Source organism: Lagopus leucura, unplaced genomic scaffold (assembly GCF_019238085.1).
Source record: "Lagopus leucura isolate 7727_CA_CO unplaced genomic scaffold, USGS_WTPT01 Super-Scaffold_702, whole genome shotgun sequence".
In the NCBI taxonomy this organism is placed as follows: domain Eukaryota; kingdom Metazoa; phylum Chordata; class Aves; order Galliformes; family Phasianidae; genus Lagopus; species Lagopus leucura.
In genome coordinates this window covers 12,621,086-12,647,282 of record NW_024962254.1, presented here as the reverse complement: position 1 = coordinate 12,647,282, position 26,197 = coordinate 12,621,086, and the positions used below count along the sequence as shown (strand labels likewise).

General features: G+C 37.6%; 1 protein-coding gene across 3 annotated transcripts in view; it reads right to left on the bottom strand.

Moving 5' to 3' along the window:
• Positions 1 to 26,197, bottom strand: part of GRIA4 (glutamate ionotropic receptor AMPA type subunit 4) — a 226,440-nt gene that overhangs the window by 50,743 nt on the left and 149,500 nt on the right. For 2 of the 3 annotated variants that reach the window (XM_042862478.1, XM_042862477.1), the window contains exons 5-10: positions 22,486 to 22,539; positions 20,384 to 20,542; positions 18,398 to 18,565; positions 16,982 to 17,086; positions 12,412 to 12,522; positions 3,125 to 3,331 (exon numbers count right to left, since the gene is read on the bottom strand). In XM_042862478.1, coding sequence (XP_042718412.1) covers positions 3,125 to 3,331; positions 12,412 to 12,522; positions 16,982 to 17,086; positions 18,398 to 18,565; positions 20,384 to 20,542; positions 22,486 to 22,539 — 804 coding nt within the window. Of the gene's footprint in view, positions 1 to 3,124; positions 3,332 to 11,046; positions 11,080 to 12,411; positions 12,523 to 16,981; positions 17,087 to 18,397; positions 18,566 to 20,383; positions 20,543 to 22,485; positions 22,540 to 26,197 lie in introns of those variants that run through there. The other variant, XM_042862480.1, reaches the window with a different exon arrangement.

The window sequence follows — 26,197 nt, the reverse complement described above, 5'->3', positions numbered from 1 at the left end:
CTGTGTAAATCACCTGGCAAGGACTCAAGGAGGTTGCAGGGAGCATGGTTTTCTTGATTTCCCCATGGAAATCTTAAGTAACACACTTTTCTGCATTAACAGGAAAAACAATCTGCTTTAAAGCTACATCTGTATAAGTAAGTTGAACAAGGCTGGGGAGCTCCTGGCCAGCTGGCACAGCACAGGCTCTGTCTCTGCCATGAAAATCCTTGAACCTCCAAGCCAGAATGGCTGCACTCAAGCTGCTTATAGGGAGTAGTCTGTCACACTGTAAGATATTATTCTGTTAACATCTGTGTCTCAAAGCTTGCTGGGGACACAGATGGACTTGTTCAAGTCCCCAGCAAGGATTGTGAAATCCTTTGTCTGAAGAACACATATGAACAAGTCCTGGGCAAAGGTTGTGAGATCCTTTGTCTGGGGGACGCAGATAGACAAGGCCAGGGGCAATGAGAGTGAGATGAGCTGCAGCTAGATAGCTGTGAAGTGCTCCTTTGTGTGGACCTATCTCAGGATGATGGCCATCTCAGGGGGTACTCAGTGACTCTTGCTCAAGGCCTATCCTTGTCACGTAGGCAGGAGAACAAGGAGGATAAAAGAGGAACTGAAGACCATGAGGATAGGTTTTCTGACAACAGATTCCTCATGAAGAACGGAGGTTTCTGGCAGCAGATTCCTCATGAAGAAGAACGGGGGTTTCTGACAACAGATTCCTCATGAAGAAGAAGAGGGATTCCTGACGATCAGATTCCTCTTGAGGTGACTCCTGCATGCTGTCGAACTCTCCTGAGCCTGCTGCCTGAGTGCTGCTGCTGCTTCAAGGATTGGCTCCTCGACTTCCTTGTCTACCTGCCTGCTGCCCAAGGCCGGCCACGCTGCTGCTCGCCATCCCCCTGCTACGTCTGCCTGGGACCTTCAAACGCCGTGCAACGGGACGCTGCTGGATCCTGCTGGTGACTCTCCCCACTTTACGCAACTCCTGCTTCTTTTCCATCTTTTCTATCGCCCTCCTTCCTTTCCCCATCTCCCTGATTAGGTTTGGTAATAAACTGGATGGAACAACATATAAACCGTTGTTTCTTAATCTCACGCCGGGTATACAGACATTAAAAGAACCTCATCTCCCTCCTATAAATTGGAGCGAGACACACCCATGCTACCGTCAAGCTGGGACCAGAAAATATTTTGGAGAGTAACTATGGTCAAAAATACACCATGGACTTTGTAAATAGTCAGATAATTTAGATAGATAATTTAGCAGATTAGGCAAGAGAGTTCAAGTACTCACAGGCATTCCCTGGTACTACTGACATACTGGGATCAACACTGCCAATAGGAGCTTTTGGGTGCTATAGCAAATACTGGGCAACAGCAGAGTACTATTAGTTCTTTTAGTTAAATAAGCAGTCCTGAGAGCTTTCAGCTTGACCATCAAACCTCTAAAGAGCTTTCATGTAATTCTTCTCTGTTCAAAAAATAAAGTTCTGACCATGCATTGTGGAATGTCCTCTTCAGGTATTTGCAACAAGTTGCTCATGCCTGGGAGTGTCCTTGCTTTCAAGTATGTCAACAGCAGCAGTCACATTCCAGGACTGGTATGAACCTCTGTCTGAGCTTCCCAACAGGAATTTGTGTGTTAGTCTATTACTAGAGATGGTTGAGTTTCATGAGGTAAATTTTTCAAGATAAGGGAAAAAAAGATTAAAAAAAACCCAACAAAACAAAAACAAACAACCAAACACCACAAATGATCAGGAAACAGAAAAAGCGTAATTTCAATTTTCCTCTATAACTTCACTAGATTTTAAGTCACTAAAACTCTGCTATCAAAACTCTACAGAATCTGGACAAAGGGACTTTCTCACAATGTGTATAATTTCGCAGATATCTTAGAAGAAACTACTGATGTAAAAGTGTATAATGATCACATCTATGTGATGGTTAATGTAATTAAAAGCCAGATAAGAAGTTGCCTTAATTTGGATAGGATGAATCTGAAAAACCCTTGATTTTTAACATTCTGAGAGTTCTAAGGCACTAAAGCAGTTACAGATGCTTGGTGAGCACTCAGCTTTTCCTCTGTGAGATTAGTTCATTCAGGAGCTTCCAGGAACACACAGGAGTTTGTGATGCTGATGTAATCTTCCCATTCTCGCATCAAAGGAAATCAACAAACTCGGGGACATTGTTTCCCATACTTTTACTGTGCAAAGTCTATTTCATGTCATGGAGATACCTGAACTGATGAATAAAAGACTTTGACAAAATCTGTCAGCTTTATGTAGTTGACCGAACAGAGCAGGGCCCTAACCATCATTTGGCAGGCAAGGCTCTGCCTAAAACTGTGAGTAGACAAGCTGTTATTCAGCAGTCTTTCATAGAGGTGTAAGCATGATACATGCTAACTGATGGAAATGTTCTCATCTAAAGGGCTTCAGGATTTTTTTTATTCCATCACTGAAAGGTTATCTCAAATTTGGGTTCTGTTCACATTACAGATAGCAGCAGCTGAGGCAACCAGCAAGCAGAGCTCTGAATTTCTGCTTCTTTTGGTAACACTAAATACTAAAAATATTTCTCTTGTGGTTGTTGGAACTATTTTCACAATTACAACTCTGTCAACAGAATTTTTAACCATGATGCTCTTTCTGAAGAATCCTTCTCCAGATGTGTATAATATATGCTGTTTCAGTGCCTATATGTTCATATATGTTATTTATATGTCCCAATAAATGACAATTTCTAACACTAGTCCAACAGTCCTGTCTTTTTTAAAAGATCTGCCCCCATTCCATGAAAATGAATCAATGAATGATACTCTTCCCAACTAAACTTTACAGTATATCAAGAATGGGTGGTCTTGAAAGTCCTCCATTAATTCTAAGAGTAACAAATTTTTAAGGGATGTGAAAACTATGGATGTTCTAATGTCACAAAGTACTGGTTGAGCAAATAGCAAAATTTGCATTTGATTTCCTCTTGAAAATAAATGAAAGCACAGACATATGAAACAGAATTGTTTCTTTTCTGTGACTTCAGGTTTAAATAAAATACACACATACTTCCTAATTTATGACTAATACTAAAATAAATTAAATCCTGCTTCAAAAATTGGTATGCTTACCCCATAAACAAGTTCTCCCACCATCCCATTCCAGATTTTTGTCTCTGGATCCCTTGCTCCATATTTTCCATCAGGAACAATGGCAATTTTGTACTTGATACCAATATGTTTTGCAATTTCTGACGCCAGATCTACACAGTATCCTTCAAACTTGTCATTCCCTTCAAACGTATCATGGTTTTTCTTGAACATAACATATGGGGCTTCCTATAATGAAAGAATTAAAACTGTAAAGGAGAAGTATACAGAACATACTCTGAAAAGCAACATGTAATCTACTGACTGAACAACATACTTTTAATCAAAAGTACATGGATATTGTTAGCACATTTAAATTTAAATATATGAACAGAAATCCTTCTGGATATACTATTATACTATTCTGGATATACTATAATTTGGCTTACACATTTCACAAGCTTTATCAACCTTTACAAATAAAAATCATAAAAAAGACCCAAGTACGAATATAATTTTTGCTTTGTGCTAAATTAAAGATCTTAGTACAGTGTATAGTGAATATAAAGCAAGATCAGAGGTTGCATCTGTGCAATGCAAATGACTGTGGGATAATACAAGGTTATAAATTACACTTTTGACTGCAATGAGTGCAATGGCTCTTCCGAAAGTAATAGCTTCTATTTTATGATGTTGGCCCATGATGTCAGAGGTTGATGTTGGTGCTATGGCAGTAGAGTTTGAACCTTCCTGCCATAAGTGTATTACATTTTGCTTCTGTGTGACAGATGGCAGCAGAGAAGCAGTCTGACAGAATGGCATCTGACATAGAAGTGTGAATGAAGGAAATGTGTGTAATTGAATTCCTCCATGCAGAAAAAAATAACACCTATTGACATTCATAGACACTTTCTGAACATTTATGGAGACCAAACAGTGGATGACAGCACAGTGAAGCGATGGATGGTGTGTTTTAGCAGTGGGGACAGTGGATCACCTCTACTGGTGCAGACTTTTACAAGTGCAACATGTAGGCTCTTACATAGCTAACGGTGGTGACTCTGTTGCAAAATAGTGTCTTGTAGCTGAGAATTTGTGCTATGTAATACTGATATTGTGCTTTTTGTATCTGTTGTACTTTCCATGAAAATAAAGAGGAGGCGTTAATTTCAGCTCAACAAATCTATATCCTGTAACATAACTCCTTTGTATATAATTTCAGGTGCACAGCCTGAATTATTCACTTTCTTGGGGTTTAAAATGCACAGTTGCTCAGAGGCTATGCACATTCTGGTGAGAATATGGAAATATATTCCATAGGAAGCATATAATCTTTGAATAAAGAGTTTTACATGGTCTTTTACTATGGACCTAAGTAATATTCATGAACAAGCATAGTGTAAAGCTGACTGATATTAAAGATGCGTGTCAAATTATCAAAATACAATTTTGGTTACTAAGTGCCATTGGAAACAAGTGAAAATTGTTTTGAAAAGTAGATCTTAACAGTCTTTGTAAATCACGCTACCACAGTAAAAGTGAACATGTGACTGGGAAATTAAAATCATATTTTTTCTATCTGGCTCTGTTAGGATTTCAGACTTTAGCAATCATTATGTCAAACTATAGTTCCTGGTGGCATTTTAAATGACTTCACATAATCCATATTAATAGCCAGTTCCAGATAAAATATTGTCGCTAATGTCACCCTTTGTTTGAATTTACATCATAAAATACTGGTAACTCCAATTTTCTCTGAGGCTATAGCTGTGCTGGCTCTTGGCATGCTTTTTAGACATTGACCTTGGTAGTCCTCTGCCCTAGTCACATCTTTCCTACATACCTAATTAGCGCACAAATAAAATTAAGGTAAATGGGTAGATTGAGAATTTGTTCTAGATGGTACTACATGAACATCAGTGTTAAGCAGCAGCAATTATGTAACCTATATTCAATGTTTAACAAAAAAGGATACATGGCATTAAAGGAGTAATGAAGGATTACATACATCAATTCCAATTTTTTTAGTATGCCAGATAAATTTCTTCTTTCAGATACAAAAATGTAGCTCCTGTTATCTGCATCTTAACCCACCCAAGAGAAAAACTTGATAGGCAAGTTTGAACAGTATGTTCAATTTACTATTACAGAATGAAAAGGCAGAAAACCTGAAAAAAGTTAGATTATATATGGGAGACACTATTCCCTTTACTTATGTAAATTTAATCCCTGTGCTAATTGTGCTTATGACACACCTCGGTATAAGGATGGCAGAAGGGAGCTTTGTGTAAAGAGAATGGAGAAAGTTATGTAGTTCATTTACTTAATGTGACAAAAATATCCTAGATTAAATAAAACAGTTTGGGAATGGGGAAGCAGGAGGGGTTACTTAAACAAAGATGCAGGTTAGTAAGTACTGCAGGAATATTTCATTCTCAGATGTATCCCCAGAAATCTTCTCCTCCCATCCTCTCCTTGTGATATTCTCTACTACTGATGTGCTTTCATGGGCCACAATCCTTGAGTGATAATTCAGTACTGGAGGCCATTTATGCATTACCACCATTAATTCCAATATGAACCATATTGCATATAAAACCGTTTGCAGTGGTCACATTCATATCCTACCTGGCTACCTGTCTCCTTGTCGTGTATAGACATAGGTAAAAGTCCAGAGAAATCTGAAGATGATAATAGCAGACTGCTGCACTTCTTGAGGATTTTGTTATGAGCACTGCATGACCAAGGACTGCTAAAACTGCAGCAATCCCCAAGCAAGCTGTTATCATCCTGGCATATGTGACGCGGACATTGAGAAGGCCACAGCATTAACTATACATTATAATCTCTGCAATGATGCAGTGCAGTGATTTTGGTAGTGCAGTGTTTGGATCTTCTACAAAAACCTGACGAATTTTAGCAGCAGCATATCTTTCTTTGTATTCCATTCCCTGTCAAGTGAGCTTACTGTCAACCACCTGTTTTTCAGAGGAAGGGAGGGAGAAGAGCAGTGATCAGGGGTTCTGTCCTCAGTTTGTGGAATATCTTAATTTTGGGAAGTATTTCAGGCACATGAATCAAATGTTCCTCACTCATTTACAGTTTGTGTTCCCATTACAGGAAATGTCAAAACCTTTGTCTTTCTACACAGTTTTTTTTCCATAGAAATGGTTAAAAATAATCAGAGGAAAAAAATAGCCTATTTCCTGACTTAGCAGTAGAACCATATCCTGTCCAATATCTTGAATCTGTGGACTCTCCTTACAAACTTCAATTACATTTGCTCGCTGCACTTGAAAAGTCATTTTGTTTTTCAATTCCAGCATCAGTGTTTGCTAGCTTTTTTGATTCAGACATTCTTATAAATCCCAAACCAATGCCATATAATTAAAATCATGAAAAAAAAATATACTGGAGAGAGATTTGAACCAGACAGGTGCAGAGGAGGCCAGCTTCTCCCAGAACCCTGACACTGAGCTTCTGCCTGTACATCATTGATAGGGCTGCTACAAAATAAAATTATTTCAATTGCCTCTGCATAGCAAAGCAACAGATGCTTGATTCTTCCTGTTAATAGATACATAAATCTCAGCCCTACTCTCTCCATGCTCTCTGAAGGATCACCAAGAGGGGGAGCAATGAGATTCAGCACCATCCTCAGTAGGTGCAAGCAGTAATGACCCCATCCTGTGAAGGCACCTATGAGTGTGGACTCACTTGGCCTAAGTTCTGGCAGGGATCGCTTGGGTGACTTGAAGGATCCATTTTGGTTCATTTCCCTTCTGCTTCCCTTTCTACTCATTTTACTGATTTAGAGTAAGATATAGCAAAGAGCATCATTTGTAATGTGAATCTATTCTAGAGGGAGGTACTACTTGCTGTAGATACTTTAAAAGAAGTTCAATGTAATCTTTCAGCACAAGGCAATACAATTAAAGTTAAGGGAACACATATTTCCTCTTGCTTACTGTGCTATCCTTTCCCTTTTACCTATTTTACAGAATAAATAATTTTATTTAATTTTTGTGTCTACATTATCTACCAATATGAAATGTGTTTTCAAGGTAGAATTTGATGGGGGAATGTGTACGGGACTGGATGCGGCTTACTGCTAAAAGACTGTTTGCAAGAAAATTCAGATAGCTGAACTAGTTTCAATTCTGGCCACATCAGACCTCGGGGCTAGAACTAATGAGGTGTGCAGATGCTACTGCAATAATATCAGGACACTGGAAGGCAAGTGTTACTGGTTTGCTAAGAAGCAACTGATACAGTTGAACTTGCAAGGCCATGCTGCAAAGGCAAAAAAGATCTGAATCAGTAGCATGCACTCAGCTATATGTTACATTCTACCTGTGACACTGAAAAAAAAAAAATTGGTCTGTACTGACTATTACAATAGCATTTTCTAAACCAGTGGTAGTAGCAGTGTAACCATACTGCTCCAAATGAATAAGAGATGCAAGATATCTGAGTGGGGGAATTATCTTTTATTAGATCAACTGAAATAGCTGAAGACTCTAAGAGGGGTTTTTACTGTTTCCAGTCTAATAAAAATATTATTTCTCCCTACCAGTTTTTTATTTACTGCATTTTTTGAAGAATAAACTCTTAACCTGCTGATGAAAAACACAGATTTGACTTACTGCTGAGTGAGGCTCAATATCATGGTACTTGCAAGATTTCAGCAGTTTAATAATAGTCTATTTTGTAGTAAATCAAGGAAAAGTCTGCATTGAAATGATCAATGACTAGCACAGGAACAGATATTTGAAATGGTGCAAGCTTTACTTATATAATTCACAATTTTATAACAATACTTAACATATGTAAATACAAGTTTATGTCTGCAACAATTACCTTTATAGATGAAAACAAATCATTTCACCACATTCCCATAAATTCATGTGTACAGTAAAATGCTCACAAGTGATGATTCATTCTATAATGGAAGCTGGAGAATGTAACTAGTCCAAATATTAAACAGATCTATGTATGCCTTGCCTACTTAAGAAGTTAATTTCAAAATCTTTAAGCACTGTAAAAATAAATTGTAAAAGTGACAAATATTTGTGCAAGGAAATGTCTCATTTTTTAACAGGAGTGGCACACATCACACTTTATTCTGAAAAAAAAAAAAACACCTTCTATAGTAGCCAATTTAATTTTTTTTTTTTTTTTTTTGGAAGAGTACAGGATTCGGTTTGAAGTCTTTATTATTGTCATGCAACCACTGTTATTTTTTTCTCCAGTCTACTAAAGAATTTAATTAATAAATATATTTTTATGAAAAAATATTTTTCTATTATGAGAAGATCAAAGAATTTTTGAGGTAAGACTCAGGCAAGTGTACATTAGTCAAAACAGAGGGTGATATTTTGTCACCTACTGGAAGTGTCTGTCATCTTGGGTGCCCTATGGTAGCCTGCCTGCCTTCCATTTGTCATTCTGCAGGTCTGGGTAGCTAAGATATCCTCAGTGTTAGCTACCTACCTATGGATAATTGAAGCAATCTCTAAATCTTTGAGTACTTTCATGAAAACTTACACACTTGGTGAACAATTTATCCCATGTGTGAAACATCATGCGGTAGCTAAGACATCCATATGGATTGGTCATATATGGCATAAGACTGGCAGGAAAGGTTCATCCTGCTGGTGTAATTACAGAAATGGGGGTAGGCAGAATATCCTAGAGCATCATAAATCTCACTGCATACTTCAAGCAGGCAACTGAATTGAGACTCTCTATAAAGACATCTACATTTAGATGGCACAATCTTGAATGAGATTCTGCCCTTGAAGATTAGTCTGCCAATGCAAAGACTATCTTATTAAAATACTGAGCTGTAAGCCACAATGCAGACACAGCTCATTGCATGTCGAGCTTTGGTTCTACAGAATTTTTGTGATCTTTAGGTTTTGCAGTCTCATATTAGGTACAGCGTTGTCTGTATCATGAAAGGGATTAGAGAATCTAGGGTACTCATCACAGCCTACTCCCATATATTCTAATTCAGCATCTCAGAAAGTGATGAGGAGCTGGAAGAGGTTGTCCAGGGAAGTTATAGATGCTCCATTTCTGGAGGTGCTCAAGCCAGGTTTGATGAAGCCCTGAGCAGTCTGATCTGATGAGTGACAGCCCTGCCCATGGCAAGGGGATTGAAACTGGGTGGCCTTGAAGGTTCCTTCCAACCCAAATCATGTTGTGATTCTGTGATCTCACCACCATATTTCTTATCTTGCTATTACAGTGATGATTACTTTTCCTGGCTGAATAAACCACTATATTTGCCTTACTATTAGAGAAGGTTATGTGCAGTGTCTCTACTCCAGCCATATAATGAGCCTACTGCACATCAATCTAGGGACTCTGGAGGGGCAGGGGTGGGGGGTCACACTTCTGCACAAAGGGAGAGCATCTGTTCACTCTGAGAGGGCCAGGCATGCAGGAGGATATGAAGCATGTGAAGTGCATGACACATGGTTCTCTCAGGAACTATAAAATCCAGGGCTATGTGGCAGCTGGTAGATTAATGTATGTCACTTCCCGTGTTGTCTTCTCACTCTGGGATGCTCCCTCACCACTTGACTATTTGGTGATAGGCTGAGTGTCTACGTGCTGCACCAAATCTGTACAAAAAAATTCTGCGTGCTCTTACTACATTACAAATGAAGATAACATTTTACCAAGTAGAAAACCCTGTACTAGGTTCTTTGATTGCAGAGCTAATTCTTTATAATGCCATAGCCAAACAGCCGTGTTACAGCGAAGTAAGCGTAGACACACAAAATATGAAGAAACAGAAGGCAAATCAACTTGTGCTATTTGGCTTCAGGCAAAAATTAAAGCAAGCCATGCTGAGAACTTGTAAACTTTTCTTACTCTGCCATGACACCTCTGTTTGAAGACCGAAAAGTCTACAGCACTGGTTGCAGAAGTGTTTCACTTTCATGTTGGAAAATAGGCGTGCAACCAAAACTGTATGCCATCTACAATGGTTCAACCTCCCTTCAATGTGAAGTAGGCAATGAAGAGGTCAAAAAACTCATTGTCTTGCAAAGAGTTGCTCTAGTTAAATATATATATATTTTGTGTCTAGGTGTGTGATTATACTTCTGAATATTAAATTAATTACCTCAATAAGTGAATATTAAGAATCATGGTTGTAATCTGCCTTCAGAATCATGTGATCAGCTCCCATTGGATCATCAATGGGAGACGTGCATGACTTTTATGGCAGAATTCACCATATATTCAAACCAAATTCTGATATATTTCTCTTGCACTGTGATTTCAGAACACTGAAAAGGGACATTTTTGGTCAATAATTAGTTCTACTTTTAAATAATTGTATTTATCCCAAAATGACATGCTGCATAAACAGGGGGCATGCTTTGGAATATTAATTCAGTTTTTTGGTTTTGAAAATGATCCCACCAGTCCTTTCAATACGGGGACTGGAAAAGTTCTTTTGAAGATAACATTTATTATGCACATCAAAATGCTTCAATGCAAACAGGACAGGCAAGATAACACATTTTAAAAGCTTTCTTGTTTTCCTTTGTTTTTCTTTCTGGCAAACAGGAACCTTGTATATTACTTTTCATTATTATTTTTTACTCGCTTCTCCTAAGCTTGGAGCTATTTATGGAAAGTACAATACTCATGTATGGTAGCTTCAGTCAAAGATATCAGGATTGGTATGAGAGGAAAATTTCGACTGAAAGCTTGTTATTCACATCATTCTCTTCTCAGCTTGGCAAAGTTGAAGGTTAACGTCATCTGTTCTAGACATTTCAGATTAGTCACAGAACTTTTCTTGGTGGTTCAGTGCCTGGTCATCCAGTCAGAGGAACAGTAATCCATATGGAAAAATTAGCTCAATGCTACTAGACTGGTGGTTAATACTTGAGCCTTAGTTAGGAATGTTCGCAGCATCTTGGGACTCTTTTCTTCCTTGATCAATTTCTTAAAATAGGATTCTTCATCAGAGGCTGAAAAGAGGAGGACTGTACTGAAGTCTTTTTTTTTTCCATCACCAAGTCTTTTTTAGGAAAAAGATACATATTATTTTAAATGTCCCATGCAAATTTAAAAAAAAAAAATTACACAATTTGGTTAGGATTTACACTCTGAATTCCTGTACAGTAGTTTGGTTGGTTTGCATCCTTGAATGATAATCTTCAACAGAAGATTTTTAAAAATAATCTTAACGTATAAATGCTGATACACACTGCTGGAAATGTAGTAACTAATAGAATTTTTGAATAAGAAAATATATTCATATTTTCCTTTGGGGTATTTTAAACTCTGCATTAAGTTAGAAAATTGTTGCTTAACAGAACAAACAGAATATTCCTTTCCATTTGACATGTAGTCTATCCTAAAGGGTTAAAATATCTTGTCTAAATGAAACAGGTGAAAAGGGCAGTGAACTGAGATGTAAAATCTTAGATGTGGTCAGATAAAGGTCAGCCTTTGCCAGTTAGCTTTTATAAACATCAGCTTAAAAGGGCATTTCTGACTTCTGAATCAAAATTGTTAAATGTTTTATTTAAAATACAGATTTAGAAGAAAAAAAATGGCTTCAAAAAACTACGTTTTAAAGATGTAAATGAATGAAACAACTGCATTCTTCTTGGTCTGCAACCACTCTTCAAAAACACTAATTACAAACCTAACACTGAAAAATCTCAAATTTATTTAGATTTTATTAAAATGGAAAACTGAATTGACACGATGAATAATTATATTTAAAAAAATGTTCAAGTGCATCTAGTAAATTAATATTTTCATTTACAATTGCAAGTAGATAAAACAGTTCTGATTGGCTGACTGAACCGCAGTGCTTAGAATTTTAGCTCCTACTAAAATTTGAAATTATAATGTGTCATCAAAAGGGACACTGACATTATAAACATCTGTGCAATTATGTCAGTTATAGATTTTAGGTTTTTCTTTTCTTCCAGTTTCTTGTGAGTCAACATTTATCAATCAGAGATTGAAAGAATTCATGCATATTTTTGAGAATTCAGTAAAAAATGGAAAAGATTGCATACCGAAAGAAAATTACTTCAACTTATTTTTAAAAACCTGACATCAAGTGAATCATTATTTTAAATGCATATCAAAACACCTCTAAACAAACATAACAGTCAAGATTATTAAGATATATGGCTCTCACCCCCCCACAAACCCAGGAACTGGCAGACTGAATAACACTATAACTAAAAAGGATATTGTGTCACACAGCAGTATGAGCATTAAAAAAAAAAGAAAAAAAAAAAAAAAAGAAAAGATACTGATTAAAAAAAAAACCACCTTACCAAAATTGTAGTGACAACTACAGTTCTGTTCTCCATGGCTGCAGTGTCATTTCCAAGTGTAGGTTCATGCTGAATCAGAACTAATTTATCCATGTCATTCCAGTAACCAACCTGCAAAATAAAAGGTACACAGTTTACAGCAGGTAACTTTACACTTGGTGAAATTGCAAATACAGTTATTACATGAAAAACAGTGTGATCAAAAGACAATTTTGTTCCTAAGAAGTGCTGCTGTAGATGGGTGCAAAGTAGTATCCACCCAGCATTTTCTCCATTGTGAGTCTTCCATGACCTCCAGTCCATGACCTTAAAAAGCTTGTTCCATTGGCTCTGACCTTTGGTACCTACATTACAAATCCTGTTGTTAATTTTTTTTTTATACTCGGTGGAGAGATGAACACTATAAAGCAGCTCATGAATAATATGTCTCCCCTCTGGAAAATACTTAATAGAATGAAGAATTTCATACTTGCCTTTCCCTACTCACTCCAAAGCATGATAAGCATGACCATAGTCTGAAAGTCTCTCTGTTAAGTCTGCTGCTGAGGTGAAACAAATTAGTTCTAGGCTTCTGGCCACAGCCCTTCCCAGAGCAGCCTTAAGGTGAAATAACTGTCTTAGTTCACTGCTGGTGCTGAAATACTGAGGAGCCAGTTTTAAACCATCCATGGGAAAAAAAAAAAAAAAGAAAAAAAGAAAAAAAAAGAAAAAAAAGAAAAAAAAAGAAAAAGGAATGCCTGGAATCAGAAGCTTTCCCCTTACAAACAGACACAGTTTTTGCAGTGCACACCTCTGGCATTTAGTATAACCTGCAGATTCATAGAATCATAGAATCATAGAATCACAGAAACATAGAATCACAGAATGGCTGAATGAACTAATGAACTGAATTTAGCAACTGATTCTTTTTCCCAGGGAAGGTGCAGAAAGTAGCAGTGATCTTAAAGATTCCTTTCAAAGATGAGCAGTTCAAGCTGGCATAGGCCACTCGACTCGAGAAGTAGCTGGGAACTTGTCGGCAATGACTTCCTTCCTGCCTGCCTTTATTAATTGGGAGTTCATGAGAACAAGAGGTGAGAGAAAGGAACTCCTTGTCCATCTCACTGGAAGAGGAAGGGAAATTTTAGAGGAAAATGGGGTCTGGTTAGAGTTCCAGTGTAAGTGTATGTGCCAAAGAACAGTCTCTGCCTCAGATAAGACTTCAGTGTGAAGCAAACTGGCTGGGCAATCAGATCAATTATGCAGCCAATATTATTTTTAACATTTTTTCAGAACCCAGAATAAAACTCATCTTCACATAGGAGTCTATCCATGAAATGTGGTAATCATCTTGTTCAGAACAATGCAGTGATGCAGTAGATGACTCTAGAAGTGCAGGGGAGTTTTTCTGGTTCCTGAGTTCATGTGCATTACTGAATATTATGCCTTCTTAAACTTCTCATTATGTTTAATATTCCATTCAATTCATTTATTAAATTAATTTATTCAGAGGCAAGTCACCTTAGAAGTCCCTAAAGCTATATTCAGGCACACTCATCACAGCAGTGAATAGGCATTTGTGAGAATGACAAATATAAAAAGTAGCAGAGTATGGCTGATGAGTGAGTATGAGCCAATATTTTATTTTCAACTAGTGAAGCGAACAGGCACAAACTCTTCCAGGCACAACTTTTGTTACTTCTGGTTAACACATTCCTTTTCTCTTCACTATAACATACAAGCCTTGATTTATGTGTCTACAGCTTACAGAAGCTTCATTTTTGCTGATACAGTGGAGAGGCAGGTTGGTTTCCTAGTAGGATGCACCGCTAACAAATATTCTCTTTCATCTAGACAATCACACATTCAAAGATAGAATTGATAACTGAAAATGTCAAGTTGCTGTCAAGAACTGGGACCGACTTGAGGCAGACTGCGTACACTGAAACCTGGCAGTTTGGTGAAGCTCGTTATAACAGTGAGTGATTGTTTTTTCATTGTGCAAGTGTTCACTGCTGGGAAGTTCAGAAGGAAGGTGGAAGGTAGAAAATGAATGATGCAGTGTGTTGTGAAAGTACCATAGCAAAAAGGAGACAGAAATAAAGGAGCTTTTTGAGGAATGGCAGGTATTTTTAAAGGAATTTCATCCTGTGTGCAAAGGTGTTTCCTGGCGTGTACCTCAAACCTGCAGTAAATCAACCCTGGAACTGGATTACTAACAAATATATAAGATATATATGACAAATGTATGAGAATATAGGATTGTAGTAACTCAGAGAGCACTAAAATACATTATGTTTACCTATAAAATCTGAAGTTCTCAGGGGAAAAACTCCTCAAAGGAAATGATTGAATTCAGCTATTATATAAGTAATTCCAATTCAGTATGGACTTCCATTAGATTTTTTAGCAGTTTTGTCTACTTACAGAGAGGCTGAATTTATCACTCAGAAAGCAGTATTGCAAAAATATCTGCCTCAAAGTATATTTGTCAAAACTATTTGGCTTTTGAAAGAACAGTGTCGTTTCTGAAGGCCTGTGCACCTTATGTCAACCACTGAGGTGTTTCTGCTGAAGTCCACAAGTCACTTAAGCAATAGATAACTCTAAATTTTTGATAATTTCTATTGTGGTTGACTAAGTTCGAACTCAGAATCCAATTCTTAGACATGTGTGAATATATATATAGACTTTGTTTGTGTTTTGTTTGCTTTTTTTATCTTGACACTATTGTTTTGCAGACAAGAACCTTCTATAGAATGCTGCATAAATGAAAGCAGCAGGAGCATGGGTTATTGTCTCTCATTTGAGAAGCAAATCTGCTTCTCACTAGCTGTGCAGTTTTGTAATGCTCTCTTCACAACTTTAAAGCTGTAGACAGCAAAAATCACTCTTCTAAAGATTAGAGGCATGTGCTATTCTAACTGGAAAGACTAGTTCTGAAAAGATTGCTGGATGATTCATTAATCATGTTATTTAGGATGTGAGAAGAAGACATTAAAGGTGAAGGCCTCTTAGTTCAATTAAGTACAGTCATTTCTCACATAATATATAGGATTTGTCAGATTGAATGGAGCACAGAATTGGTCCAATGATCACATATAAAATCCCGAACAATACATAAGAAATAAATTCTTGTGAGGAGCCAGACCTGTCAGAGCTGTTATAGCTGTTTATATTAAAGACAGGTAATGGCTCGAGAGTGGCATAGAGACAAAAGGAAAGCATGTCTGAAAAGATAAGAAAAGCACCTTGGGATGCTAGTGCAGCACAGACATAAGTCCTTTTTTTGTTACCACCTTTCCCCTCAAATCATAGGCAAGAAGAGAGGATGGAGGACATCCCTGCAGTGGTGCAAGTCAATGGCACCATTCCCAAAATGGATGAGAAATGTTGAAACGAGAACAATATACCAATTGGGGCAGTTAATTGTTCATTAAGCTAGCTCCCTAACGAGTTACCTAAGTTGTGACCTAACTAACTACACCTTTTCTACCTAAATTTCCCTCTGGTACCACTGGGTATTGGGGATGGAGAGATTGTACCTCACTCACCAATTGCCTTGGCATCCCAGCTACCTGTGCATCCTCCCAGCTGTTGACAGCATGGATTGCAGCCAGGCAGCCAACAAGGTCAGACATTCTCTGGCAGAAGACACAGGGCTTCTCAAGAGAGAAGCAAGACAGATTCATTTTTCCCAGTGCATTTCTTAGCCATATGTCATACTTTCAAAAGTTAACTGCGCTAATACACCCGATATGCAGGGACACACTTTGCTTTGGTCTACATCTCTATACTAGGATATACTGTCAGTAAGTGCATCCTAATGAGTAATTCTTTAACACTCTGCCTCCTCATCACTGCAACTTGTGATAAACAGTTCATCTGGGATACTATTTACCGAGCTTGTCACGTATGGACAGACAGTGGAGGACTATTTAATCTAATTCTGATTGCCTCAGTCCTATTCAAGAAGCCATGATTCTTCTTCTGATGTCCTAGTACACAAAACATGCCATGGTGCCTCCAAAGGAAATAAATCCATTGAGGTCTAGTCCATTTTCTGATCTTTATTTGTTTTATACTATACAAAATAGGAAGGGCTTATCTTTTCAGAATGACTGGGCTGAGTGATGGTCTATGTGCATTCTGACATAGCTGCTGGGACTTATACTATTAGCCTGCCTGACAGACTGACTGAGATTTCACATCTCTAACATGCACACTTGTTTCTGTATTCCCTAATTTTTGCATGGAACAATAGTATCTAGTAGAAAATAGGCTTTCTGCTTACACCTGACATACTAGCCATGTATTTGATATATTATCCTTTTTGAATGACACAGAATCCAATTTATTTTAACTCTTTAGTCATCGTAAACTCATCCATCAAAGAATCACAGTCATAGATTCATAGAAACATAGAATCATAGAATGGTTTTGGTTGGAAGGGATCCCAAAGATCATCTAGTTCCAGTCCCCCTGCCATGGGCAGGGCTGCCAACTACTAGATCAAGCACTAGATCAGGTTACTCAAGGCTCCATCTCCCATTTACAAAGTATAAAGATAACAAGTACTGTAAGCACATACCTTCCGAGGACCTGTGTTCTTCAGCTCAAAGACATCCATAGTGTAATTGACTCTGCGACCATAGTGGTCAAATTGAACATTTCCTGTCAGTCCTTGTATTCGAACCTAAAAATGGAAGAAAAAGCATCACGAAGATCCAGATTTATGTTCTTTACTCCAAATGTCACAGAGTAGTGAAAAATATCTTTTTACCTCACACTCTGAAGGATTAAATGTATAAAATGAATATGTGTTGCTCTTTAAAGTAACCTTGCCAGCAACCTTGCCAGAAAGCAATTAACTATCACAGAGGATGAGTGAGATGCTCAAAGCCTGAAAGAAATGCTTTCAAGACCTCACAGCGAAGAAGGACAGACGTAAAGCCACAAGGCCGGCTGGGGCAGTTTTCCACCACCTGTCTCAGAGCAGAAACCAAAACATGTTTTGTTCTTATAGCTCAGAACTGCTTTACTGGAGAATACCCAGACTGTGGACCTCATTCCAAAGAAATCAGGTCCATATTGCTGCTGGCTCTAATTGTGTCAGGATCCAGCCATGCAAGCATTTTTGGCCAGACTCTGAGGCTCAAGCTGTCCAACCTAACACAGAAGCCTGATTTCATGTTTCTCACAATTATTACAGGTCTGTGCATCTATAGAGACTATGCAAAGCAGCTAAAGTGCTTTATTTCTCCTCCTAACAGTCAGAATGTGGATTTAAACCACTTACTCTTTCCCTTTGACCATTTCTATCTGTGCTGATTTTTCTCCAGGACTGAAACACAGGCTTCCAGGCACAGAGCTGCCAGCTCTGTCAGCAGTCACTTCTCAGCATCTTCTCCTGAACAGAGCCTGCTCATTTGCAATGATTTAAATTCAACTACAAGATTTTTATTTTTCTTACTGTCCCATCCAAAAGAAAGGCTAAATCATCTTGACAGAGATCTGGAACTTTCTAGGCATCCATATTCATCAGGAATTCAAAATCCTGACATCAGTGAACAATGGCTCTGGGTTATGTCTTTTCAAAGAAAAAAAAAGAACACTACCTATGTGATTTCCCTGGAAGAAATCTGCATTTATTCAAGACGACAGAAGAATATTTGAAAGGCTATATTTGATAGAAAAATCTATTTCCCTAAATGACAGTATCTGCACAGCCAGGTTACATGCAAAGTGCAACAGATGAACTCAGTATCTCAGTAACACAAGTCCCAACTATCTAGTAAGACTAGAACTACTAGAAGTTTTCTACAGTTGCAATTCCCTTCTGCATTAATTCCAAATTATAAACCAAAACATCAGAACAGCCCCGGCTGATTCCAACTGGCAACTGACAAATTTCCTCTCTCCCTTGAATATAGTGTCTTCCAAAGAATGTAGTGCACAACTTGTAAGTAATACTCACAAAGATCACTAGAATAAAGTACACCCTTACCTGTTTCAATGTCCTCTCCATATCAATTCCTTGACCCCATGGGGCAGCAGGATTAGCAAGACAATCACCAGCATTTCCTCTTCTTGAAATATCTATTTTCTGCCTTCTAAGATTGCGGAAAGTTTCAGCCATCACAAGCACTCCATCATATGTTAATGCAGATGTATACTAAATGGATGAACAAACACAATGCCTTAGTGTTGGTACACTTTGCAAAAATCAGCTGTCTCGCTTCTTTCTGGCTTGATGCATTACACAGCAGTTTCTACACTTTCATTAAGAAAAAATCTCCTCAGAATCAAAAGCAGTTTTGTCTAAGGGATGAATGCAGGATTGAGAAGAGTACATTCCACGAGTTGCAGCTTTCAGACTATTTTTCATAAGGACAGAAAAACCTGCCTCTGAAGAATTATCAGAAGAAACAAATTGAAGATGCTAATTTCTCAAACTTTTAAAATATTTGTCTTACCCTTTAGGGAATGGTTTCACACATCCACCCACCCATCCAACTTACTCAAACAGAAAAAAAGAATAAAATAAATAGTAACTGAAAAATGTAATAAGCAAGAATAAATGAGCCAAAATCTAAGTTGCTGGATTTGTTAAGAATGATCAAGAGTAAGTTCTTCCTATTGGAAAACCTGTCCAAGCCCTGTGAATAACACACAGTACTGAACATACTGAAGCACAAAGCTTGGCAGGTCATCAAAGGCAGTCTGTGTTTCTAGACTAACTATTATAACTATTCTAGATTGAGAACATGTTAAATTAAATGCGTAGAGTATGTCTTCAGCAGATTTTAGCTAGGAGCATATAAACATAGGAGCATTTTTGCACCTTGGTCCTCCGACGAATTTCCTGCATCAGGAGAAGTGGGTCATAATCCTGGGGCTGATATTGAAATTCCCTTTAGATGCCAAAATGTCAGTTATTGAAGGCTAATTTCCTTCCTGTCCTTTGTCTTGCATATTATAAGCCTGTTGGGACATGTTTAAGCTTAAAATCTTGAATTTTGGTTAACCATGGGTGAATTATGTGTGATACTGTTTAATCATGTCTACTTCTTAGAAGGAGGTATCACAGTTCTATTCACTGAGAACGAGTCCTATGGGCTAAATAGTTCCACTCAACAGTACTGTGGATCTCTGCACTCCATAGACCACAGCATCCTTGTGTATTTTTTCCACTCTATGAAACAAACTTCTTGAATATTCACCAAATGATGTTGATATCCTTTGTATTACCCATCTTGATTCTTTTTATAGGCTTTGCCAACTCGTTGCTCTTCTAGCCACAGAATGGTTGATTGCATATCTTTGCACAGAAGAGCCACAATTGGGTCTGACATGTATTCATACATATATAAGTCAGAGCTGTTCTGCTGAATTCATATTTATAACTATGCTTTGACTTGCCTGACAAGAAAATTATAGGTGACAGAAATATTTTGTTATCCATCTGTGAAGGATTAGGATAGAGGAACACTGGGATGTAAATGCACTGTAAGATTGTGCCTGAAAATGATTATTACACCAAGTTTTGAGACAGAAATAATTCCAAAGGAAATTCCAGATGAAAATTTAAAGGTACTAAATTTATGACTGTGGTTATATCTCATATGCAGAAGAATTCAGCTGTCAGGAAAGCTCTGCGCTCTAAGTTAATCTAGATAATTAGATTAATTAATGTAAAATATCTTGAAATTAAGTTGTCAGTTCAGTGTTTGACCTTTAGTTCCTGTCAGTAAAGAGGTGATTTGCAGTCTGACTGTCAAAAAACAGTAAAGTACATCAGTGAAATGTGTTGCAGTCTGTGTTGCTATCATACAATCACAAGGACAAGACATAATTAGTTCCCAGTAATAGTAGATAAACTGCCTTAACTTCTGTCTAAATATTAAGATCTTTACTCATTTATTTATCAGTGTTAATCAGAAACTGGAACACCTGAGTGATATCTTTGATAGTGCTTCATATTCATCAATACCTTTGGTGGAGTCTCAGATCCTGGGTATTCTCTCTGGTCCAGCTTCTTCCAGCGCTGCATCAACTTAGTTACCATTGGGGTACTGAAATCTACTAGCTGAAATCCCGTCACATTAGCTCCTCCATGCATAAACCTCTCCAGAGAAATATCTTTGAATCCCTAGAAAATCAATTTAAGATTTTGTTTGCCCTTATACATCATTGTGAGTCCAATCTGTTCTAGGTCAGTAAGGCAGCATAAAGAAGGGCAACAGCAGGTTTCCATTAGAAAGACTTGAGCTAAGACTTAAAACCAGAAAATAATATTGAACATTGAAAGTTCATAGTTTCCATTTGTGTTATAAACAAGGAAACAGAACCAGAAAACAAAATTCTCACATTATTGCTGGAGTGGCCTCAACAGCTCAGTAATGCATTGCTGGGAATGGCAGTCAGTTTAGTTTTAGAAGGAGTGCATTTGGAGAATCGTATGAAAAGTGCCTGCAGAGTATTGAATCCTAGAATCAATTTCCACTGAAGTTGGTAGATTTTAATGTGCTCGTGTTTGGTCCATTACAACCCTGCTTCTTTTCATGTTTATAAAATGAAGAACTTTATTGTATAAATATATTTATTCCAGGACTCATTGCTTAGGTTGAAGTTATCTGAGTAACACAAGCTATGAAATAATACAATGAAACAGCACATGAGTGCTTCACCGTTAGTACAACAAGAAAAGGAAAACAGTATCGGAATCAACCTTTTGTGAAATGTGGTGATAGTTCTCAGATCTAAATCTGTCTAAAATCTAAGGTGACTTCCAGCATGGAACAAAAAAAAAAAAAAGTAATGTACTTCCTGACTTACTGGTTTTAAGGCTCATTTGTCTCAAAGGCACACAAACAAATCTTTTAGTAAAATTTGCCTTTAGAGATGCAACTGAACTTCAAGAGACTGCGTAATGCAAACTGCTAAAGTAAGAAGAAAACATTATTTTTTTGCTGCTACATTTTATGGTATCTCAGATTTTATTTATTTATTTATTACATTCTTCAATTTCTCTCACTGGCATTTTTCAGTAGAAAGTGAAGTCTATTATCATATAACTTCAAGAAAGATTTCAGAAAAAATAACTGTGGGCCACTGACCCAATGCTCCACATGAAAACAAAACAAAATAAACCCAGAGATTTACAGACAGAGATTTATTTCCTAAAGGAGACTAAAGTTGAATATGAGAAGCGACACATCAGGAATGTTATTGAATAGCTGATAGATAGGAGCATGCATCCATGCTGAAGCTCTGAGTGTCTCCACTGTATATCCTACTGTTTACAGCAACCACTTTGTGTGGGAAAGGTTGCTTGGGGAATTCTAAATTTGGTATGATGAAAATCTAATTTGTAAGACCATAAGAGGATAGACTTCTCTCATTTCAAAAGCCTTAGGTCTTAAAAATAATCTGAAGTGATCTTAAGGTACCAGTATACCAAACCACAGTAACGTATTTCATATCAGCTAAAATTCCTTGAGGGAAGAATAAAAAGAAAACAATTGGAAGAACGCATTAGACTCTGCCCTACATTCACTGTGCTTGACCAGGAAGGTATTCAACTTGAAAAATGAACCCATTTTAATAACAAAATATCATATTTGCTCTTAATTTGCCTTCTTCTAAACATTATTCGTGTTAAAGTGCTGTTTAGACTTAGAGTGAAAATACTGAATTAGTGATTTGAAAGGGAGTAGCTGCTTTTCATGTTTACAAAATGAATTTTCCCCACACAGTGTAGGAAAGTTCCTCCAATAATTGTTTCACTATTAATATTAAAAAGATGAGTGAACACTGATAGTGTAGTTCTGTAAAGGCATCTGATTCAGCCAGAGGAAACACATAGCAGTTCTTTACTACATTGATTTTGATTAGATTTAAGAAGATAACATTTTATCTTTCTTTCTTGTATAGATGGCAAAACAACAGAACCAAGTTCTTTTACATGCTCTAAAGAATGTATTATATGCAACCACATATTCGTGACAAAGGCAGATAAAGTTCTGAGTCTACAAAGCAAAACTGAGTGTTTCACTTACCAAGCAGAGGTATAATTCTAGAAAAGGATCTTACCAAGTTGGCAACAATGTAATGGTATCCTTTAACATGCTTTCCCACGCTCACAATCTGTAGGAGAGAAATAAGAAAGAAAAAGAAAAAAAGAAAAAAAAAAACCACAAAAACCTGTCATACAGTGTTTTCATAGCCATATAAATTCTGCAGCATTTAACCTTAGCAATATAACATTGACAGCCTTACTCCAATAAAGTAGCTATAACTTTCTAGGTGTTTAATCATGGGAAAAAAAGTTAAAATTAAAGTGGGTAAAGTAATGAACTGGTAATCTGAGTGCCTTCCATATGACTGAAAGTGTTAGTGTAGTACACTATTTCATCAAGTACAGCAATTACCTGCAGGACACAAATTCAGAAGCAGGAGGTCACACATTAGCTAGAAAGCCTACCTCCTAATGTACTTTTTCATTTCAAATGAGTGCAGCATTTATGAATCAAACTGGGTTTTCACCTCTTGGGATCAAAGCTTTTTGCCCTTGAGGTGGCCAAGTACTCTGAGCGTTATTCACTTCTCAGTAATAAACCGAAGATTCGAGAATGGGAATGAGCAAGGACAGAGCAAGAAGAGGCAGTCAGATTTGCTGCTGTGAAAGTCCCTTCTCTCCAGCTGTGAGGGGCTTCTGGTGATGCAGGAGGTGAGGGGCAGCACAGTGCTTGGTCCCAAGGGGAAGCCATGCACATTTAAGCCTATAGCCAGCATCTAACATCAAGTGACACAGAGGGGGAACACTCCTGATGTGCTATGGTCTTGATACAGCAAGCTCAACAACAGAGATTAGACAAAACCAATGTCAGCCCAAGCCTTGTACCAATATTAATGCCACTTCTATGACAGAATGCCTATTTAATGTCCTGAACACCAAAAATGAGGAGTGAAAGTCTTCTCAGTAGAAAATGGCGCTAATAGATTTGTTAGACTTTAGAAGTGTTTTTACTTAAATTTGTAGCAATACCCATGGTACCACGCAACTTGTGTTTAATGCCAGCAAAGAGCCCTTTAACTCTTATATTCAATTATATTCAGTGGTTTACTGTTCACTTTAAGAAAGTCTGTTTGTAGTCAAATATATCACAGAATCACAGAATTATAAAAGTTGGAAAAGACCTCTAAGATCAAATCCAACTGTCAGCATATCACCACTGTGACCACTCACAGAATCATAAAATCATGCTTTTTTCTCCTCAAGCACTCATCCTCACTATACATTTTTATCTTCCTTTCAAATGAATAAGTAAGATATAGGTAAATGTTTGCCATGTGCTGCACACTGATAACAATTAATTTCATTATTTTAAAGTAATAAAGTGAATATGTAATTTGTTATCATTTATTAATATCAGTAATTAAATTTCTTTTTTTTTTTTCTTTTTTTTCCCCACTGTAAATAGTGAATTCACTTCCTTGCTAGTACAAGGAGAGACTTGAATGGTTTCAATGGAAATGTGATCTCCGACATCAGTAATACTTTTACATACATACTTCCTCCACGGTCTGTGGTAATGATAATATGCTTGCCTCCCTACTTGAGGGAAAATGATAGAGATTAAAGCCCCACAGTTTGAACATATACAGCATCACAGTTTCAGTGTAAGAGGATGTGATTTAAAATGAATGCAATGGGATAACCATGGGCCAGATCCTCAGCTTGGGAAATCACTGCAACTCCCTTTGAGCTCTTAGGACCTGATACAGCTTTGGTAGTTAACATCCTTAGTGATTCGTTCCTTGGTGTGGTTTTGTAACACAAATTATGATAATCATTGAACATATTGCTTATATTAAGCATGCACAAGGTAAACATGCATCAATTGAGGTATATCATCTATATTTCTGTAGTTTTTCACGTAGTCAAAATGAGTAAATATTGCAAATGATTAAATGGATTTGCCTCTGTTCTTTCTCTTAGCAAATGCATGTAGAAATGACTGCAGAATTCCCAGGTTTAATATTAAAAATACAGAATATTTATGAAAAAAGGAAAGATTTTTGTAAGCATATTCTCTCAAAGTTTGTTTCTGAAGGTATGTAATAAAGGTACACATCTACATATCTAGTTGTCCGTGCTTCCTTTAGTCAGTAGAAAGAACAGGCACTCAGAGGAAATGATTCATCTTATTCTGAAGTACACGTCTAAAATTAATTAGACAGCTTGTGCCCTGAAAGTGCTTATTTTTCTCTGCTGACTACAAGAAGAGTTGATGATGATTAGACCTGATGTAGGCACCTACATTTTATATCCCTAGTGTTAACTGAGATGAATTTCACCCTAAAAATGTTGATCACACAGACAGAGAAAAGAAAAGATGCTATACGCTTGCATTTTCAACAAGATTAAACACAATTCTGATTTTTATCTCTCACGATTTAGGGAAAAAGTGCCTGTTTAGTGAAAATAGCTTCCACCTTTATCTCTTGAATTCTTAAAGGTGCAGCTTTATGGGATAGAAGTCCTTGCTACCTGACGAACCATCCCTCTTTATGTTGTACTTCATAGAATCATAGAATCATAGAATCACCAAGGTTGGAAAAGACCTAAAAGATCACCCAGTCCAACCGTTCACCTATTCCCAATAGCTCCTACTAAACCATGTCCCTCAACACAACATCCAGTCTTTCCTTGAACACCCCCAGGCTCGGTGATTCCACCACCTCCCTGGGCATCCATTCCAGTGCCTGACCACCCTTTCTGAAAAGTAATACTTCCTCATGTCCAGCCTGAATCTCCCCTGCCGTAGCTTGAAACCATTCCCCCTGGTCCTATCACTAATGACACGAGAGAAGAGGCCGACCCCCAGCTCACTACAACCTCCTTTCAGGAAGTTATAGAGAGCACTTCTTCTGCACTAAGATAAATTTCTAACAAGAAAAGGGACTTCTCAAAGGGCTCCACAGACTTAAACATTTTCCTTCTCTATCCTTTAAGTGATATCAGTAACTGGAGTCTTTAAAAGAGATGAGACTTTGACCATAGAAGCTATAGCCATGAATTACACAGTAAAGACATGAGTGCTAGTGAGTCAGGAAAGAGTATTTTTTTCTTGTGGTAGAGCTGAGGAGTAAGGTTAAAAAAAAAGAAACAGACATTTACTCCGAAAGTGAAAAAGAGGACTGAGATTTTGGTAAATGAGGTATCTTCCAGAAATCTTTTGCTATACAAATTCTCTAAGTCTGGAGACACCTTAAAACACCACATGCCACCTTGTACATTCCCAAATTTGGCCAAAAGGCCAAGCTCAGTAACAATGCAGAGAAAGGACAGAGTTGTACTATCATCTCCATGACAGCAAGCAGCAAACTCCGTAAGACAGGGAGTACACAGCACAGGTGTTTGTGCTAGGGAGCTGGTATCCATTCCAAGCATGGTTCAGGGTTTTACTCTTGATTGTCACTAACTTGCTCCTTGGACACAACTCGCAATGTAAGCTAGTTCACATCTAAGGCATATCTTCTCATTTGGCATCACCCAGAAGAAATTGATGTATTCAGAGACCACAGGACACCCTTGATGTGAAACAAAGCACAAATAAATGGCCACAATCAGGACATCCACTCCAAAAAGCACATTCCTGAAGCAAATTAAGATGCTGCATGTGCATGTGGGACAGGTGGCAGGCGCACTTATGGTATGAGATTGGGCCCTGGGAGCCATCTTCATTTCAAAATGGAGGCCCTGAAGAGAGGCTGAGGTGTCACAGCCCCATGTGGTGGC